Source organism: Schistocerca cancellata, chromosome 1 (assembly GCF_023864275.1).
Source record: "Schistocerca cancellata isolate TAMUIC-IGC-003103 chromosome 1, iqSchCanc2.1, whole genome shotgun sequence".
NCBI classification, from domain to species: Eukaryota; Metazoa; Arthropoda; class Insecta; order Orthoptera; family Acrididae; genus Schistocerca; species Schistocerca cancellata.
This window is the reverse complement of record NC_064626.1, coordinates 434548964-434570067: the sequence shown is the minus strand read 5'-3', so window position 1 is coordinate 434570067 and position 21104 is coordinate 434548964. Positions and strand designations below refer to the sequence as shown.

The window sequence follows — 21104 nt, the reverse complement described above, 5'->3', positions numbered from 1 at the left end:
AGTTCCACTTCTGAGGAAGGACTTTGTCTGAAAGCATATATATTTTTACTATTCTTTTTACTGTGTTTGTCTGCATCTCATTACCTCCAGTATCTCGTGAGTAGCAATCTATCCTATATGTGTTGTTGATAGTTACAATGTTTATACATTCTGAAAGAGTTACCTGCAGTTCTCTAGTTGTAGACTCTCTGAAGTCTGAAACTTCTGCATTGAACACAACCCATTTAATATTTGAATGCACCAGAAAAGAAATTTTATTCTTTAATGCTACCATTTGTATAATTATCTACCCATTGTGCACCTAGCTAAATAAAAGTGTGGGGACAGAATCAGAATTTTTGCAATAACTGAATACAGTAACCACATTTATTTCATGATTTCTTATTCACTACTATTTCTGACTGGGACTGTTCAAAATGAATTAAAATAGTGTCATAGCTTCTTTTGGTTTCAATCCCATTTTTAATTATGGTATATTCCATCACCCAGGATTCTAATGAATGTGTGGAATTGCTGTTCAGCTAGCACAATCTATATATCAAATTTATCATAAATGTAATTTACAGAACACAAGACTAACTAATCATCTAACCAACCAGATGTCTCCCATAATTTCGATTTATATCATTTGAGCTCTGCTAAGAACATCGGTATAAATATAAAATGTTTTTCATCTCTCATGATTTATGAGTACTACATGAAATATTTCATCTTCTTACTTTCATGTTGTTTTAAATTACATTAATATTGTTGCTTCAGTACATTAGTAGGTACTCATTGTGATAATAGTGTAGCAAATTTATATAGTAGATCTAAGTTTTATATCTTTTATTATTAAATTTGTAAACACGACAGTCTTTTATTATTTGTAATAAACTAAAAACCCCTTTATCACATTGGTGAAAGTATTATGTTGATTGGTTCTCTTTAAACAGAGGCACTATTCTCTTTTTGACATCCAGATATTACACATATAAATTTGACAGTATCTTTTTAGTTCAGTTATTTATGGCCATATCTTAGAATGATACATCTGATTGTAACTGCTGAAACATTTTTGTTTACAGCTAAAGTGTGGGAAAAAATACTGGTTTTGGCTGCTGAGGAAAATGCAGTTTCATCACTGAAAGTGATACCAACATTGTTGGGAGAAAGGCATAGTCCTGAACAAAATGCAACAGTTACAAACATTGATTTAGGTAATCTGTCATTGGGACAAGTATTCCGTGCATTATGTAGTGGTGTTATTGAAAATTTGCACAGGTAAGCTTTATGTTGATATATGTATTCTCCAGTTGCACATAATTAGAAAAGTGTCTGTTAGAATACTGAGAATGCACAACAAAGCTAAAATCATCAGAACACACCTATAAAAATAATAATAGTTGTACATGAATGTAGGTCCTCTCGGTGTGTACCATTGGTGAAAAGCTCTCTGGTTTCCAGCTGACATCACCAGAAGATGATGAATATGACACTCATCAAAGTGTCATAGTATTTTAACACTGCTACTCGGCTGGAAGCCTGATAGTTTTCCACTGATAATAGCTTTTTTAGTAATAGAATTTGATGATATATACAGCAGCCATAGTTCCTTAGAATTATTATATAAACCTCATTTTCACTCATTAAACTGTAGAGTTCCTCTAGCATAGTGATTTCAATGAGAATAATGTGCATGCAACGCTAAAAAAAAAAAAAAAATACAGCAAGTAGTTTTCAGCAAATAAGTACCTTTAGAAAGTATGTACAAGGTGTGATTGTAATTAAAGTTTCAGAAAGTTGTAAGAAACAAATCACTGCTCAGAATGATGTCAAATTTGAATGTAATATTGTTGAAGAAGGGTGAAACGTTATGGAAACAAAAAACTGTAATGGAACCCCTAGATGATGCTGTAAGCAGCAGATTACAGTTAAAAAAAAATTATGAGACGCCTGACTGTGCATCAGTAGCTCTGTGGAAGTTTCAGACACTCAAGGTTATCAAAAAAGGTGGTGGACCATTATTGCCAAGGGTCTGGAGAAAATAATTATGAAACCTGAAAAGCCAGGTTCTTTTTTTAAAAATGTTGTGGCAGAGAGAGGAAAACACCAGTAGAAGAAGTGACCACAGCATTGCAAGAGGGGCCAAGCAGTTGTGTACTGTGCTCGGGGAATTGCCTGAACTTTGGATGTGCCTGTGAGCATGGTACATAAAATTCTACAAAACATCCTGCATTGCTATCCATGCAAAATTACTCATGATCAGGAGTTGCTTCATGTTGACCTGCTAGTAAGACGAACATTTGCTCTATAATTTCTTGTTCACATGGAAGTTGACAATGAATGGCCATGGAACATTCTGTGGACAGACAAAGACCATTTCCATCTCCTAGAACATGTGAATTCACAGACTTTCAGAATATGAGCTATGAAAATCCATTTGCACATTAATTGGTACCACTTCATTCTGCAGAGGTAACTGTGTGTTGTGAGTTGACAACTTCATTTGTCGTAGGACCGTATTTTTTGAGGAAGTGGATCCTATCAGTCCTACTACTTGTACTGTAACTGATAAATGCTAGGAGAGTCTTCTATGCACCAAAGTGATTCCAATCCTTCAACAATGTGGCTGTGTGTATAGGATCATGTTTTGCAAGATGATGCTCCTCTGCACATTATACAGTCATTGGAACAGCTGCTGCAGAGGCATTTTAGAAATGTTAGAATTATCAGCCATCATCTCCCTATAACCACTGGGATATCCAGATCATGTGATCTTAATCCATGTGATTTCTGGCTGTGAAGCTATCTCAGAGATGCTGTTTCAGTGCTTTGAATATAAACATAGCTGAACTGAAGGCATGCACTGTACAACACATTCTGAACATGAGCTTGAGACACTCCGATCTGTTGCAGAAGGTGCCGTTTCTCAGTTTCAGCCTGTGGCAGAAAATGGTAGACAGCATAGTGAAAATGTCTTGTGAGCATCTCACAACAATTAAAAACCAATTTCATTGTTGCTTTTTATGCAGGTTTTGGCCTCAGGACAATTAAAAACTGATTTTTCCCTTACAGTGTCGTACAATCTTGCCATAGTGGACAGGCTTACCAAACTAATTGCGCCTCAACTATTGAATGCTGAAGCTCTGTGTTCATGCACATTGCACAGTGTGTTTGGTTCAATGTTCAGCTCACACCATAGCCATTGGATAGCGATTCATCCATCAATTGTAGTCAATCCCATTTACATTATGATGCTTACAGCACTTTCTAACAGAAAATTTTCGTTAATTTTTTTTTTTTTTTTTTTTTTTGTTTCCGTAATGTTCACCCTTCTTCAACAATATTCTGTTCAAATTTGATGTCATTCTGAGGAGTGGTTCCTTTTTTACACTTTTTTGATGCTAGGACTTCAGTTATAATCATCCTGTATATCTAGGAATGGGAATTTCTCTCACTCAAGAATAGTCTTAACAAAAATAGTCAAAATCTCAGGACTTCCAGTAACCGTCTTGAGAGAAAGTGAATAGAGCTGTGCTTTTTTGAGTGCATGTACATATCATAAAGTACCACTGCTGTTGGGAATGGTCTCTTGAACCATAACAGTTGGATTTTTAAATTCTGTTGATCTGCTGTGATATGTCTTAAATATCTGCTTCAACTTTACATCGAAATTAAGATCAAAAAAAGGTCTTGCTTAGAAAAAACAATGATATACGAAAAAAATCATAGTTTAGATGATTTTAAGAAATGGAAGCAATGTACTGTTTCCCATAAAACAAAGTTGTATGCTGCCGTTTCCTTAAATTATCATGTGATTTGTCCTGTATTTGTACTAAACTACTTAGGGGAAAACTCAGAACAGCACTCAGTTCACAATACAAACACAGGTTCACAATACAAACACAGTTCTTAATGAAAGCTGTGCAAGTCTACAGTACTCCTTGTATACTGCAGTTTAACTGTTTGGTTGCTTGTGAAATATGCTGTCCCCTTGACTGCCATCAACATACACTTCAATAAAACTAAGTAAATGTAGAGCAGCTCCAGACTGGTGCAAGCTTTTCACTTTAATCCCACAGTGGCATAGTTCATGTTTCTGTAACTGTTCATTTTCTCCAGCAGCTTCTCATGTGGTCTTGTGAGGTTAGTAGACCCAATTTCTGAATTTCTCCATGGCAGAAAAATATTGGGTGCTGACCAGAGGTTGAGCTAGGGATGGTAAAAACCAACTGGCTAAAACCAGTACTAGTAGTTGAGCTCTGAATAACAAGTAATTTTCAGTATTTATTTAGTTTTTAATTTTTTACTAACAATTGAGTAAAAAAGTTGAGATATCAATTAGCCATAGCAGGAGTGCTGTTTTCTCATTTTTAAATACACTTTTTTGTTTAAAAAAGGAGCGATTTTTATCCATAAAATTTGCATTGGTTTGAAATATTGGATTATTAGAGTAAATAAAAGTGACCAGTGCTGTTTTAAAAACAATGCCTACAAAAACGAGCAATAGGTGTAGGATATAAGAAATGGTACAGCATTGCTGAGATAATAATATCACTGCTGCCATGGCTTAAGGTACAGGTATATGTGCAGTGTTCAAGACTTGGCCCCAGCTGGTCTATACGGTAGTTCCTCGCTGTCATCACCAGACATCCATTGTATTGCAGACTAGTCTGAAAATATTTTTATGAAGTGATGTAGCAATGAGGTACAATGCTTCATTTGTTTTAAAAGATTAAAGATTTGTTTGCCATATCTACGAAATAATGAAAGAGAAAGTAAATTATGGTAAGAGTAATAAATTGAAAACTTAAAACAAATCATTTATAGTATACAGCAAAATGCAAAGTAGCTGATCTACTGTCTATGTGTACATATGCCTTTATCTGTTTGTATCCCTTGAAAATGGACGGAATTAACCTGAAAAACAGAGTTCTTCAGCCTCAGTTTTCACCATTTAGCACTGACTTTTCGTAATGCCCAAACAGTGGTATGATGCCCAGTGACATCATTATCTTTTAGCATAGTTTCAAAAAATTAGAATCAACAGGGGATTATTGTTTTTTTAATATTCAACCACGTATCACTTTTGAGAAAATCAGCAAATGGTAGATGGATGGAATTTTATTTTATTTACCTGTGTAATTTAATATTTTGATTCCATTTGTCTTTAAACTGAGATAGTCAAAATTTTGCAGTCTTTGTTCAATTTCTTTGTTTAATACAGGAAATAATGGAATGGAAAACTGAAAATTGATTATTTCAGAAACAGGCTATTTTGGGTGGTTTTAACAGCCAGGTTACACTGGCATTGAAAAAAATTGATATAACTGAAAATCAGTTGTTTCGGCAATAATGACCATTCTTAAGTTGAGCCCAGGACTTTTATATTAATAGCAAGTGATACTGACAACTATTCAGCAGAGCCATAATGAGAGTTTCTCTTCCTCCTTGTAGGACTTTTCTGCTATCATGAACAGCACTTAGGATGAAATCATTACCTAGTTAATGTATGAAAATAAAATTCCTCCTTTTTCTCAGTGTAACATTAAGGCAGCAAATTTCCATGTGTTTGTAATAGGCTCACCTGCAAGAGAAAGTACATAGCAGAGCTTACCCACAGCCTCAAGGTTGTTGCTGAGTCAGAAATCTTTTACTCCGTGAAGGGTATATGCTGTGTTGTGTTGATTATGTGTGACAAATTAAACTGTGTGCTGAACTAGGATTTAAACCTGGATCGTTCCCTTTTGTGAGTAGTGCACTACCATTACACTACCCAAGTATACCTCACAGACTGACCCAAAACTTCAGTTTGACTTGGGATCTTCCCATTTCCTTCTTTAATACAGAATTTGTGGCGTATCTTTTGTCTTGAAAATGATAGTCTCACAGTACAATGTAAGAGCCTTTGCAGACATTGTAGAAAAAGAACAAAAGTTTGTGACAAGTTGAAGCTTTGAGTCAATCCATTAGGCCAGTCTGTATAGTACAATTGTCAGTACACAGACCACGAAAGTCAGTGCCCTGCCAATTCCAAATCTGCTACCTCATTTAATATGCATCGTCCGAATTGTCATACTCTGATGTCATTTATATTTCTTTTCTTTCTCTATACACAAATTCTTGCAATATAAATTTACTTCAAAATTTATTCACAAAAGGCAAACAGAATACAACTGATGTCAAGGAATTCACACTCAGTAAATTAATTACAGATTGTTTTGTACTGCTTTGGATCATCAAGAGTCTCTGCTCTTTTAGACATGCATGTAAGAATCTAAGTTTTGTATATGGTGTAGATCTACTACCCAACAGTAACATACAAAAATTTATGCCAGAGCAGTACTCTAACCTGAATTTCCCACTTGTTGCGAGCAGTCACCTTAACCATTTTTGCTAGCTGGCTACTCTAGGTTTGAGTCCTGATCCAGCATAAATTTTCATATGCCACTACTGGATAGTAGTTCTATACCTAATACAATTGATGTCAAGGAATTTGCATTCAGCAAATTAATTGCAAATTGTTTTGTACCGCCTTGAATCACCGAAAGTGTCTGTTCTTTCTTACATGCATGCATGCATGTAAGAACCTATGTTTTGTATATCAGCCTGCACATAAAGAACAATTACTGTTTTCACATATTCAGAAATTCTTATAATGGACATCCTTTTACTCTTGGCTCTGGAAGAATTTTATTGTTTCCAGTATGTAATTGTGCAATATGATGCTAAAGAAAAATTAATCTTTTGTAGTAAATCAAGACACCAGTAAACTGGCACTCAGTATTTTGGCAGATCCAATACTACCACATGCATCAGAAATTTTCCTGCAATTTTAGCTTGGCGCGGTTGGCAGTACAGAAGGATGCCTCTGAAAGATATAGGAGTCTTTTGGCATGGCACCTCATCGGTAACAACTGTCTGCCTCACTGAGTTATTATATTCTTGCCAAGATAAGCCAGCTGCATTGATAATTTTCTGCTAGTATCAATGATCCTTCATTCACTAGACATAAATTTGCAGTAACTACATTCATAACAGGGCTGTGAGATTTGATTTAAAAAAGTCATTTTACTATATCAGTATTCAGCTACTTGTATGACTGTCAAATAGAATACAGCATCGTAAAAAGTTAATACCTACAATGAATATGTTGTCGAAACAGAGCAGAAATGTGACTGAAGTGGCAAAATGCAAACATATGATATTGACAATCCACCAAATATGCGAATCACAGGAAAATTGAAAAAAGTGAAAACTGAATCAATATTATGAGTGAATTTAAATTGCATCATCAACTTTTTTTTTTATGCCACCAGTCTTCTGAGCAGTTTGACGCAGCTTGCCACAAATTCCTCTCCTGTGCTAACCTCTTCATCTCAGAGTAGCACTTGCAACCTATGTTCTGAATTATTTGCTGGATGTATTCCAATCCCTGTCTTCCTCTACAGTTTTTGCCCTCTACAGCTCCCTAGTACCATGGAAGTCATTCCCCCATGTCTTAACAGATGTCCTATCATCCTGTCCCTTCTCCTTATCAGTGTTTTCCACATATTCCTTTCCTTTCTGATTCTGCACAGAACCTCCTCATTCAGTACCTTATCAGTCCACCTAATTTTCAATGTCCATCTGTAGCACCGCATCTCAAATGCTTTGATTCTCTTCTGTTCTGGTTTTCCCACAGTACATGTTTCACTACCATACAATGCTGTGCTCCAGATGTACATTCTCAGAAATTTCTTCCTCAATTTATGGCCGATATTTGATGTTAGTAGACTTCTCTTGGCCAGGAACGCCCGTTTTGCCAGTGCTAGTGGGCTTTTGATGTCCTCCTTACTCTATCCATCATTGGTTAGAATAGGTAGCAGAATTCCTTAACCTCAGCTACCTTGTGACCATCATTCCTGATGTTAAATTTCTCGCTGTTCTCATTTCTACTACTTCTCATTACCTTTGTCTTTCTTCGGTTTACTCTCAACCCATGCTCTGTACTCATTAGACTGTTCATTCTGTTCCGTAGATCATGTAATTTTTCTTGACTTTCACTCAGGATGGCAGTGTCATCAGCAAATCGTATCATTGATATCCTTTCACCTTGAATTTTAATTCTACTCTTGAACCTTTCTTTTATTTCCATCATTGCTTCCTCGATGTACAGATTGAACAGTAGGGGTGAAAGGCTACTTCCTTGTCTTACACGATTTTTAATATGAGCACTTATTTCTTGGTCATACACTCTTATTATTTCCTCTTGGCTGTTGTAGATACTGTATATGAGCTGTCTCTCCATATACCATACCCCTATTTTTCTCAGAATTTCAAACATCTTGCACCATTTTACATTGTCGAATGCTTTTTTCAGATCAAAAAAGCCTAATAACTTGTCTTGATTTTTCTTTAATCTTGCTTCCATTATTAACCGCAATGTCAGAATTGCCCCTCTAGTGCTTTTACCTTTCCTAAAGCCAAACTGATCATCATCTAGTGCATCCTCAATTTTCTTTTCCATTCTTCTGTAGATTATTCTTGTAAGCAACTTGGATGCATGAGTTGTTAAGCTGAGTGTGTGATAATTCTTGCACTTGTCAGCTCTTGCTGTCTTCAGAATTGTGTGGATGATGCTTTTCCAAAAGTCAGATGGTATGTCTCCAGGTTCAGACATTCTAACACCAACATGATTAGACATTTTGTTGCCACTTCCTCCAATGATTTTAGAAATTCTGATGTAATGTTATCTATCCCTTCTGTCTTATTTGATCTTAAGTCCTCCAAAGCTCTTTTAAATTCTGATTCTAATACTGGATCCCCTATCTCTTCTAATCGAATCATGTTTCATCTTCTATCACATCAGACAAATCTTCCCTCTCATAGAGGCTTTCAGTGTATTCAGTGTACTTCAACCATATCTCATCATTCCTTAGAACTTTTGTATCCCACTTCCTTACGTATTGATTCTTCCTGACTAATGTCTTAAACTTCAGCCTAGTCTTCATAACTACTATATTGTGATTTAAGTCTATATCTGCTCCTGGGTATGCCTTACAATCCAGTATCTGATTTTGGAATCTCTGTCTGACCCTGATATAATCTAACTGAAATCTTCTCATATCACCCGGCCTTTTTCAAGTATACCTCCTCCTTTCCTGATTCTTGAACAGAGTAGTCACTATTACTAGCTGAAACTTGTTACAGAACTCAATTGGTCTTTCTCCTCTCTCATTCCTTGTCCCAAGCCCATATTCTCCTGTAACCTTTTCTTCTACTCTTTCCCCTACAACTGCATTACAGTCCCCCATGACTATTAGATTTTCATCCCCCTGTACATACTGTATTACCCTTTCAGTATCCTCATACACTTTCTCTATTTCTTCATCTTCAGCTTGCGACATCAGCATGTATACCTGAACTATCACTGAGCGAGGTGGCGCAGTGGCTAGCACACTGGACTTGCATTCGGGAGGACGACAGTTCAATCCCGCGTCTGGCCATCCTGATTTAGGTTTTCCGTGATTTCCCTAAATCGCTCCAGGCAAATGCCGGGATGGTTCCTTTGAAAGGGCATGGCCGACTTCCTTCCCCGTTCTTCCCTAATCCGATGAGACCCAAACAACGCAGCTCAACCTAAACTATCATTGTTGGTGTTGATTTGCTGTCGATTCTGATAAGAACAACTCTGTCACTGAACTGTTCACAGTAACATACTCTCTGCCCTACCTTCCTATTCATAATGACTCCTACTCCCATTATACCATTTTCTGCTGCTGTTGATATTACCCTATACACATCTGACTATGAATCCTTGTCTTCTTTCCACTTCACTTCACTCACCCCTACTACATCTAGATTGAGCTTTTGCATTTCCCTTTTCAGATTTTCTAGTTTCCCTACCATGTTCAAGTTCCTGACATTTCACACTCCAACTCATAGAATGTTATCCTTTCATTGATTAATTAATCTTTTTCTCATGTAACCTCCCCCTTGGCAGTCCCCTCCCGGAGATCCAAATGGGGGACTATTCTGGAAACTTTTGCCAGTGGAGAGATCATTGTATCACTTCTTCAGTTACAGGCCACATGTACTGCAGAGACACGTTACTTGTCCTTAATGCAGTGGTTTCCATTGCCTTCTGCATCATCATGCCATTGATCATTGCTGATTCTTCCACCTTTAGGGGCAGTTTCCCACCCCTATGACAAGAGAGTGCCCTGAACCTCTGTCCACTTCTCTGCCCTCTTTGACAAGGCCGTTGGCATAATTAGGATGACTTCTTATGCCGGAAATGTTCAGCTGCCAATGCTGATTATTAATCAAAATTTAAGCAGCAGTGGGATTCGAACAATATATTATATTAAAAAAATGAAAACAACAGCTAGAAAAATGTGTGTCCCAGTTAAATGTCTAGACATTAGGCAAACTCCAAAAAAAAATCTAAGTTAGAAACTTACGATGAAGTTTTATAGAAATGGTTCAGTGTTGAGAGAGGAGACAGAATGCCAATAAAGGAGTCTATGTTGAAAAGACCAAATTTTTTCACAAGGAATTAGATCTGCCCACAGATGAATTTCTTTCATTCTTGAAAGGATGGCTTTTCAATTTGAAAATTTGTCTTAGCATGCATAAACTAAGCTTTTCTGGTGAAACAAAATCCACTGATGATGATGTTGCAAATGAGTACAAAATATTTCAAAAACTTGTTGATGAGGATAAGTTGCCACCTCATCCAATTTACAACATTGATGAGATTGGCCTGTTATGGCAGTCATTGCCAAATTCATCCCTAGTAGTGAGAGCTGAGGAAATCAGTGCAAACAATTTTAAAAAGAACAAAGACAGAATAACTAAAACTCTCATTTCTTTAGCTGAGACCTCAGAAGACTTAAACACTTTTGTGAAAATTGCTGGGAGTTGCCAACAATACAATGGGTCTCAATTATGAATCAGTATTTCATATAAAGTAATTTTTGTCAAAAAACAGCTCAACCCAAAAAAACAAGTTAGCATTTCTGCAATGTTCCAGAGGTCTCAGAAGAAAACCTCAGCTATAGCATCAGTGGTAGGTGCCAGTCCAATGTATATCATGCACTTGACAATGTCAGATATCTGTGCTGTTCCTAAAGACAGTGATTCCAGTTAAACTGTACCACATTCTTGGTAACAATATTAAAATGTTAAACTTGTTGTTGATCCTTCCAAATCAGTGGTGCTTATTTTATTTCATAACTGGCATACAAAAAATTATTTGTGTGTTCTTAAATGTTTTGAAACTTGGAGCCTTATACTGATTTAAAGAGCAGTGCAGTACTAAACTTTTAATTCGGTTTTGTTTTTACAGTAAAGTAATACATACTTTTAATTTTTTATAATGTAATATTTCCTGTTGTGTTTAATAAATTAACAGTCGTTTGTTTTTGTATGTTAAAACTCTAGGTATCACATATATCCCTCTTTTCAACCAAGTGTTTAAAAATCATCTTGATAATTCAGGATATTTGATAATCTGGCACTGATAGATCCCGTAGCAAGCTGGACTATCAGGGCCTACTGTAGGACCATCTGGAAATTTATTAATGTATATTTGACTCCTCACTGGTACTAAGTTTGTGTAACATTGTTCTGTGTTAGTAAAAGTTCTTCATTCAATAGCTTAAATGAATAAGATGGTTTCATTGTTAAAGGAACATGAAAGCTGACTCCAGCTTAGGTTTAAAAGACTTCATTGCTTTCCTGTAGTACAAATTGTCATCAGTGTCCTTTATGCTAGGAATAGCATTTCCCAAGAAAACAATTCCACAGAAAACAATGAAGATAACTGTTCATGATATGGCCACATCACTTTTCATTTATTTGTTGTAGATTTTAATATTCTTAGAACTTATCACATTGATTAATGTCTCTCTGAAGAGTTATGTGGCATCCTTGCTTCAACAGTTATATCTTTGCCATAAGGTTAGACAGTGGGATAGTAATCCAAAATCTAGACTGCAAAACTAAAAATAAAAGCTGAAACAAGTTGCAAAGAAAGGTATTTTCTTTTTACCTAGTATGAATGAAAGTTGGCATATACTGTTGTCTTTTTCAGCATGTACACTTAGTGTGTTCTGAAGAACCTCTCTGGAAAGCTTTACTACAGCATTTTCTGTTGTGGACTACAGGCTTTCTAGGCTACATTCAGTTGGTAATATATTAGTGTCATCAGCAAATAGGAGAAATTTTTGAGGTATTATATGTTCAATGAGATCATCTACATACATCGTAAAGAGTCACATGTCTAGGATCAAGTTCTGAGAAATTGCATATTTAGTGAAGATTCATCTGTAAGGAATATGCAGTTGCTGATTTTGTTCTTATGGCTGAACTAATTCAGAAGTGACATGTTTGATGCAGTTTTCAGATAAGTGTGTAACTAACTGTGTGCTAAATCTCTTATACTCAAACTTTCTGTCATATAAGAACTCGAAAATTGCTATTTGGGTAGATGTAGACTTTCTAAAGGCAAATTGTTGATAGGAAGTTGGTGAATATCAGCTTATAAAGTGTCAACCATTTAGGGGGAAAGCCAACAGCTCATTGAATAGAAAAGGTGTTGAATCATTGTTAGGCACACAAAAAAGAACAAAAACTTTGCTAGCTTTTGGACAAATCCTCTACGAAGCTGCAGTACACATACATGTAAAGGGTGTTCAGAAATTCCCATTACCAACTACCAGGACTTGTAAAGGGCAGTGGGTACATAATATTTTGAATCGGAAACCATGACCAGAAATGTACCATTTCCGTAGTCATGCGACAGGGTAGTCATGGGGGAGTGGGTTAAGTCAGATTGGCTGATGTCATTTGATATCTGTCCTACCTCTCTGACCTGGTTCAAACCTCATTCATGTATCTGTGAGTGTTAGAACAACATGGTTGAGTACACATTTGCAGAGTACATTGGCACGATCCTTCGGAATGACAAAGCTCATTGTAGTGGAAGAGCTGCTCATTGCCTTTATAAAGACCATTCTCCACAATGTCTGACACTATCACATATCCTTCCTATCACAATTACTCAACGGCTTCAAGAAATGGCATCTTCACCATCAGCAGGCATGACTTTGGTGCTCCAAGTAGAGGCCGCACACCCAAATAGGAAGGAACCATACTGCATCATGTTGAAGAGAACCCGTCAATGAGTAGACGAGCAATTTCTTTGTCTATTAATGAGTGCAATTGTAAAACAAGTGATGTACTTGGTCACACATAGTCAGTTACTTGTAAAAGTGGTCACGTTCCAAACATGTTTTCAAATGATTGTAGTGTGGAAATGACACATTTCCAGACATGGGCCCCACTTCAAAATATTATCTACTCACTGTCCCCTACAAGTCCTAAAAGTTTGTAATAGTAATTTCCGAATACTCTGTTATGTACATATGCCCTTCATTTCTGTGGTTGACATATGTTCCTTTTCAGGTTGTAGTTCAGGATTTTGTGGGATAGTCTTTCATTTCTCATTCTATTCATTTGTTGTTTTCACCTCTGTATTCTGTTATTTCCTCATTAATAGCATGTACAGTCAATTCAAATTTGTTTTCTATTAAATCACTTTTTGTGAAGCCCTTCCCTCTCCTTAAGAATCTCATATCAGCTGCTTGTATTTTGCTATCCTTTTCTTTTTTTTAATTAACTCTTGCTCCCATTCAACAGTGGTTGTTGTTGTGGTCTTAAGTCCAGAGACTGGTTTGATGCAGCGCTCCATGCTACTCTATCCTGTGCAAGGTTCTTCATCTCCCAATACCTACTGCAACCTACATCCTTCTGAATCTGTTTAGTGTATTCATCTCTTGGTCTCCCTCTATGATTTTTACCCTCCACGCTGCCTTCCAGTACTAAATTGGTGATCCCTTGATGCCTCAGAATATGCCCTACTAACTGATCCCTTCTTTTAGTCAAGTTGTGCCACAAATTTCTCTTCTCTCCAATTCTATTCAATACCTCCTCATTAGTTATGTGATCTTCCCATCTAATCTTCAGCATTCTTCTGTAGCACCACATTTCGAAAGCTTCTATTCACTTCTTGTGTATACTATTTATCGTCCGTGTTTCACTTCCATACATGGCTACACTCCATACAAGTACTTTCAGACTTCCTGACACTTAAATCTATACTCGATGTTAACAAATTTCTCTTCTTCAGAAACGCTTTCCTTGCCATTGCCAGTCTACATTTTATATCCTCTCTACTTCGACCATCATCAGTTATTTTGCTCCCCAAATAGCAAAACTCCTTTACTACTTTAAGTGTCTCATTTCCTAATCTAATTCCCTCAGCATCACCCGACTTAATTCGACTACATTCCATTATCCTCGTTTTGCTTTTGTTGATGTTCATCTTATATCCTCCTTTCAAGACACTGTCCATTCCATTCAGCTGCTCTTCCAGGTCCTTTGCTATCTCTGATAGATTTACAATGTCATCGGCGAACCTCAAAGTTTTTATTTCTTCTCCATGAATTTTAATACCTACTCCGAATTTTTCTTTTGTTTCTTTTACTGCTTGTTCAATATACAGATTGAATAACATCAGGGATAGGCTACAACCCTGTCTCACTCCCTTCCCAACCACTGCTTCCCTTTCATGCCCCTCGACTCTTGTAACTGCCATTTGGTTCCTGTACAAATTGTAACTAGCCTTTTGCTCCCTGTATTTTACCCCTACTACCTTCAGAATTTGAAAGAGAGTATTCCATTCAACATTGTCAACAGCTTTCTCTAAGTCTACAAATGCTAGAAACATAGGTTTGCCTTTCCTTATTCTATTTTATAAGATAAGTCATAGGGTCAGTATTGCCTCACGTGTTCCAACATTGCAACGGAATCCAAGCTGATCTTCCCCGAGGTTAGCTTCTACCAGTTTTTCCAGTCATCTGTAAAGAATTTGTGTTAGTATTTTGCAGCTGTGTCTTATTAAACTGATAGTTCGGTAATTTTCACATCTGTCAATACGTGCTTTCTTTGGGATTGTTATTATTATATTCTTCTTGAAGTCTGAGGGTATTTCACCTGTCTCATACAGGTTGCTCACCAGATGATAGAGTTTCGTTAGGCCTGGCTCTCCCAAGGCTGTCAGTAGTTCTAATGGAATGTTGTCTACTCCCGGGACCTTTTTTCAACTTAGATCTTCCAGCGCTCTGTCAAACTCTTCATGGAGTATCATATCTCCTATTTCATCTTCATTTACATTCTCTTCCATTTCCATAATATTCCCCTGTAGTACATCGCCCTTCTATAGACCCGCTATATACTCCTTCCACCTTTCTGCTTTCCCTTCTTTGCTTAGAACTGGGTTTCCATGTGAGCTCTTGATATTCATGCAAGTGGTTCTCTTTTCTCCAAAGGCCTCTTTAATTTTCCTGTAGTTAGTATCTACCTTACCCCAAGTGATATGTGCCTCTACATCCTTACATTTGTCCTCTAGCCATCCCTGCTTAGCCATTTTGCACTTCCTGTCGATCTCATTTTTGAGACGTTTGTATTCCTTTTTGCCTGCTTCATTTAATGCATTTTTATATTTTCTCCTTTCATCAGTTAAATTCAATATCTCTTGTTACCCGAGGATTTCTATTAGCCCTCGTCTTTTTACCCACTTGATCCTCTGCTATCTTCACTATTTCGTCTCTCAAAGCTACCCATTCTTCTTCTACTGTATTTCTTTCCCCCATTCTTGTCAATCATTCCCTAATGCTCGCCCTGAAGCTCTCTACAATCTCTGGTTCTTTCAGTTTATCCACGTCCCATTTCCTCAAAATCCCACCTTTTTGCAGTTTCTTCAGTTTTAACCTGCAGTACATAACCAATAGATTGTGGTCAGAGTCCACATCTGCCCCTGGAAATGTCTTACAAAATTAAAACCCGGTTCCTGAATCTGTCTTACCATTATATAATCTGTCTGATACCTTCTAGTATCTCCAGGCTTCTTCCATGTATACAACCTTCTTTCATGATTCTTGAACCAAGCATTAGCCATGATTCAGTTATGCTCTGTGCAAAATTCTACCAGGCGGCTTCCTCTTTTGTTTCTTCCCCACAATCCATATTCATCTACTATGTTTCCTTCTCTCCCTTTTCCTACTACTGAATAATTTATTTTATCTCATCATGCATTTAATCAATCTCTTTGTCATCTGCGGAGCTAGTTGGCATATAAACTTGTACTACAGTGGTAGGTGCGGGCTTCGTATCTATCTTGGCCACAATAATGCATTCACTATGCTGTTTGTAGTAGCTTACCCGCATTCCTATTTTCCTATTCATTATTAAACCTACTCCTGTACCCTATTTGATTTTGTATTTATAACCCTGTATTCACCTGACCAGAAGTCTTGTTCCTCCTGCCACCGAATTTCACTAATTCCCACTATATCTAACTTTAACCTATCCATTTCCCTTTTAAAATTTTCTAACCTACCTGCCTGATTAAGGGATCTGACATTCCATGCTCCTATCTGTAGAACACCAGTTTTCTTCCTCCTGATAACAACGTCCTCCTGAGTAGTCCTCACCTGGAGGTCCGAATGGGGGACTATTTTACCTCCGGAATATTTTACCCAAGAGGACACCATCATCATTTAACCATACAGTAAAGCTGCATGCCCTCAGGAAAAATTACGGCTGTAGGTTCCCCGTGCTTTGAGCCATTTGCAGTACCAGCACAGCAAGGCTTTTTTGGTTAGTGTTATAAGGCCAGATTAATAATTATCCACACTGTTGTCCCTCTTCAGGAACCACACGTTTGTCTGGCCTCTCAACAGATACCCCTCCATTGTGGTTGCATCTACGGTGTGACTATCTGTATTGCTGAGGCACGCAAGCCTCCCCACCAATGGCAAGGTCCATGGTTCATGGGGGGGGGGGGGGGGTAAATCACCATAATTTTATAAAATTTAACTTTTTGGGTGTTGTAGTTAATTGTTTTGTTTATTATCCCACACATTGCTTGCATATCACAGCCTAGATATTCAAACTGTAACAGCTATTCAATTAATATGTTGTTTACTACTATTTTTGACCACATTGGGAATTCATGACCATAACATTAGTCGTATGCAATGAAATTTCTCGATTAAGTTCTCTATATATTTAGTCTGGCCAAGGTGCTGCTAAATGGAGATCATTTTCACTTTAAATTATTACTTTATCATCTGCAAATAATAATGCACATATATTAATGTGTTTATTCAATTTAGTTCCTGGCTAATTAGTTGATTTCCAACTTTTAAGTACATTGTGAATTGTCTCCCCCCACTCCCCCCCCCCCCCTCTCTCTCTCTCTCTCTCTCTCTCTCTCTCTCTCTGTGTGTGTGTGTCTTTTAAGTACATTGTGAATTGTCTCCCCCCACTCCCCCCCCCCCCCCTCTCTCTCTCTCTCTCTCTCTCTCTCTCTCTCTCTCTCTCTCTCTCTCTGTGTGTGTGTGTGTGTGTGTGTGTGTGTGTGTGTGTGTGTGTGTGTGAAGTTTGCAATCTTGGTTAAGTGCCTGCTGACGACTCAGTGCCTCTACTATTTCATGAATTGTTACCTTTGCTCTTGATAAACTAGTTCACTATTCTGTATCCTACTGTTGGAGGTAATATTGTTTCTTAGTTTTTTAGCCAATTCTGCATATTAAACTTACATTAATATTTAGTTTATACTGAAGTTGTGCTGACAGTATATTAATCTTTGCTCTAAGAGATGTAAATTATATTTATTTTATACTGAAGTTGTGCTGACAGTATATTAATCTTTACTCTAAGAGATGTAAATTATGATGTAATATAACAAACGGTAGACTATTGGGTTCTTTTCTTACACTAGTAAATCTTTGGTGCCATATTTAGTGTAGTCTGCTTGCAGACAGCCACTGTTGATTTGTTGGTCTTTGGGAAGAATGGTTCAAAAACAGAATGGAACATAAAAGGTACAAAAGAAAAACTATAGCATTGGCTAAGAAAATATCTTGTGAAAAATTCACAAAAGAAATAGAAGAGGACTTTAAGGATGGCAAGAAGATCTTGTTACACATATTAGGTAACAGGAAGACGCAAAACGAAAAGAGTTTACGAGTCATCAACAAAGAAGGAAAATGCATGTCAGAGTAAGAAGTAGTTTTGAAAGTACAGAAAGAATACTTCCAGAATTTGTATGAAGAATAGGATGAAACAAATATGCACAATGAAATGGAGGGAGATGAAAGAAATAATACCATTACAGAGGAAAAGATGTATAAATGACATGGTGAAATAGAAAGAGAAGATATGCAGCTAGTTGTAGAGAAAGCATATTATAAATGGAAAAATGACAAACCTCCTGTAATAGTCTGTATTGGAATTCAGATGCTGTTTATAATAATAAGGATAATATGAACTTATGGTGAGATTCCTGATGATTGAACAGAGGGAATTATGTACCTATATTTGACAATGGTAAGAAGGCGTTCTGCAACAACTACAGAGTAATAGCGTTACTGCAACATTGCATGAATATTTACAAAAAGATAATTGCACAGAAAATCAGGAACAAGATAGAACCACAATTAAGAGAAAAACAACAAGTATTTAGGCCTGGAAGATCAACAATGCCATTTTTAGAGCTACACAGGTAGTAGAAGAAAATGGGAATTGAGAAAATTTAGTTACATTCAGAGCTACATAAAATGCTTACAACACTGTTAGAAGGAAAGAGATATTGCAAGATCTGAATAGACTTGAACTTTCAAAAGGATGCAACTCAGAATCAGAAACACCTATGACAAATGCCTGCACTGTGTTATAATAAATGGCAAAAGTCAGAATGATTTAGAACAGATAGAGGATTTCGACATTGAAGTGTGCTCTCACCATTACATCTACATCTACATCTACATCGATACTCTGCAAATCACGTTTAAGTGCCTTGCAGAGGGTTCATCGAACCACCTTCACAGTTCTCCATTATTCCAGTCTTGTATAGTGCGTGGAAAGAATGAACACCTATATCTTTCCGTACGAGCTCTGATTTCCCTTATTTTATCTTGGTGATCATTCCTCCCTATGTAGGTCGGTGTCAACAATATATTTTTGCATTCGGAGGAGAAAGTTGGTAATTGGAATTTCGTGAGAAGATTCCATCGCAATGAAAAACACCTTTCTTTTAATGATGCCCAGCCCACATCCTGTATCATTTCTGTGACACTCTCTCCCATATTTCATGATAATACATAATGTGCTGCCTTTCTTTGAACTTTTTTGATGTACTCCGTCAGTCCTATCTGGTAAGGATCCCACACCACACAGCAGTACGGACAAGTGTAGTGTAGGTAGTCTCCTTAGTAGGTCTGTTACATTTTCTAAGTGTCCTGCCAATAAAACACAGTCTTTGGTTAGCCTTCCAATTGAAGTTGTTCATAATTATAATACCTAGGTATTTAGTTGAATTTACAGCTTTTAGATTAGACTGATTTATCATGTAACCGAAGTTAATAAGTTCCTTTTAGCATTCATGTGGATGACCCCACACTTTTCGTTATTTAGGTCAACTGCCACTTTTCACACCATTCAGATATCTTTTCTAAATCATTTGGCAGTTTGTTTTGATCTTCTGATTACTTTATTACTTGATAAATGACAGTGTCATCTGCAAACAGCCAAAGACAACTGCTCAGATTGTCTCCAAAATCATTTATATAGATAAGGAACAGCAAAGGGCCTATAGTACTACCTTGGGGAATGCCATAAATCACTTCTATTTTACTTGATGACTTTACTTTTAATATAGCCATAGACAATGTCATAAGGAAAGTTCACCCAGGGTCAACAGCATATGCTATGAAAATCAATGAATGATGTGATAATATCAGAAGACAATGAGCAGAAATTGAATGAACAACTAAATAGCTGGCAGACGGTAATTGAAGAAACAGGCGTGGAAATAAGCTTAACAAAAAGTGAGGCAATTAAATTGAGTAGGGAAAATGAAGAAATAAAGGGTGTAAGTTTCAATTGAAAAATTATTAAAGAAGCAAATGCTTTCAGATATCTAGGAAATAAGCTAACCAGGAAAGGAAACATCCAGAATTTGTAGAGGATAGAAAATTGCTCAAACCTTTATTACTGTGAATCAGACTTAATTGGGAATCATAAAATATCTGCCAAAGTAAAGATTATGATATACAAATCACATTATCTATTAGTTTTGGCCTATGGCTCAGAATGTTGGACCTGGACAAAGAAAGATGAAAGAGAGATGCACTTTCTACAAGGAAACCTGGGTAATATGAGAATCATCAAAATAAGAAATGAACCAATACAAAAAATGTTTCGTATAAATCCTGTAAAAGAAACTATAGACATTAATAGGCTGAAACGGTTTGGCCACATTAAAAGAATGGGAAAAGAGAGACTAACTGAAACAGCCTTGGAGTGAACAGAAACTGGAAGGAGACGAGTTGGAAGACCATAAACGAGATGGAGTGACCAGGTAAAAGGTAATGTGAATTGGAAAGGTCTACAGTGACAGGATATGCTGAACAGTAGACTGGGTGGGGGAAGAGAGAAAATATTGGAAGAGACTTTGTGGCCAACTGTCATAAGCAGAAATGTTTCATGAAAAAGAAGAAGAAGAAATTGCTTTCCTCACATTATCTTTGTTCGTTATGTAGATCAAGTACTGTACTGCTGTTAAGAAATCTCTGATGTGTTACTGTTACTTGCTTATTGATTAATATCATGTTTATCAAATTCTTTAAGGAATAATGGCTACAGTACAATAATAACTTATTAATCATAAAAGTGTTGATCTATTATTTTGCATGATAATAATTCAGTTAGCTACCTAATCGATTAATAGAATATAATTAAAATCAGCTTCCTTATACGTATTTCTTCTGGCACACACACACACACACACACACACACACACATATATATAAAAACAAAGATGATGTGACTTACCAAACGAAAGCGCTGGCACGTCGATAGACACACAAACAAACACAAACATACACACATGTTTGTTTGTGTGTCTATCGACGTGCCAGCGCTTTCGTTTGGAAAGTCACATCATCTTTGTTTTTAGATATATTTTTTCCCACGTGGAATGTTTCCTTCTATTATATATATATACCAAA

The 21104-nt window shown here is 36.7% G+C and overlaps 1 protein-coding gene across 6 annotated transcripts in view; it reads left to right on the top strand.

Moving 5' to 3' along the window:
- LOC126176495 (sedoheptulokinase-like) overlaps positions 1-21104 on the top strand; it is a 177076-nt gene that overhangs the window by 107447 nt on the left and 48525 nt on the right. For all 6 annotated transcript variants that reach the window (XM_049923689.1, XM_049923681.1, XM_049923653.1 and 3 more), the window contains one exon: positions 1068-1263. In XM_049923689.1, the coding sequence (XP_049779646.1) occupies positions 1068-1263 (196 nt within the window). The remainder of the gene's footprint in view (positions 1-1067; positions 1264-21104) is intronic.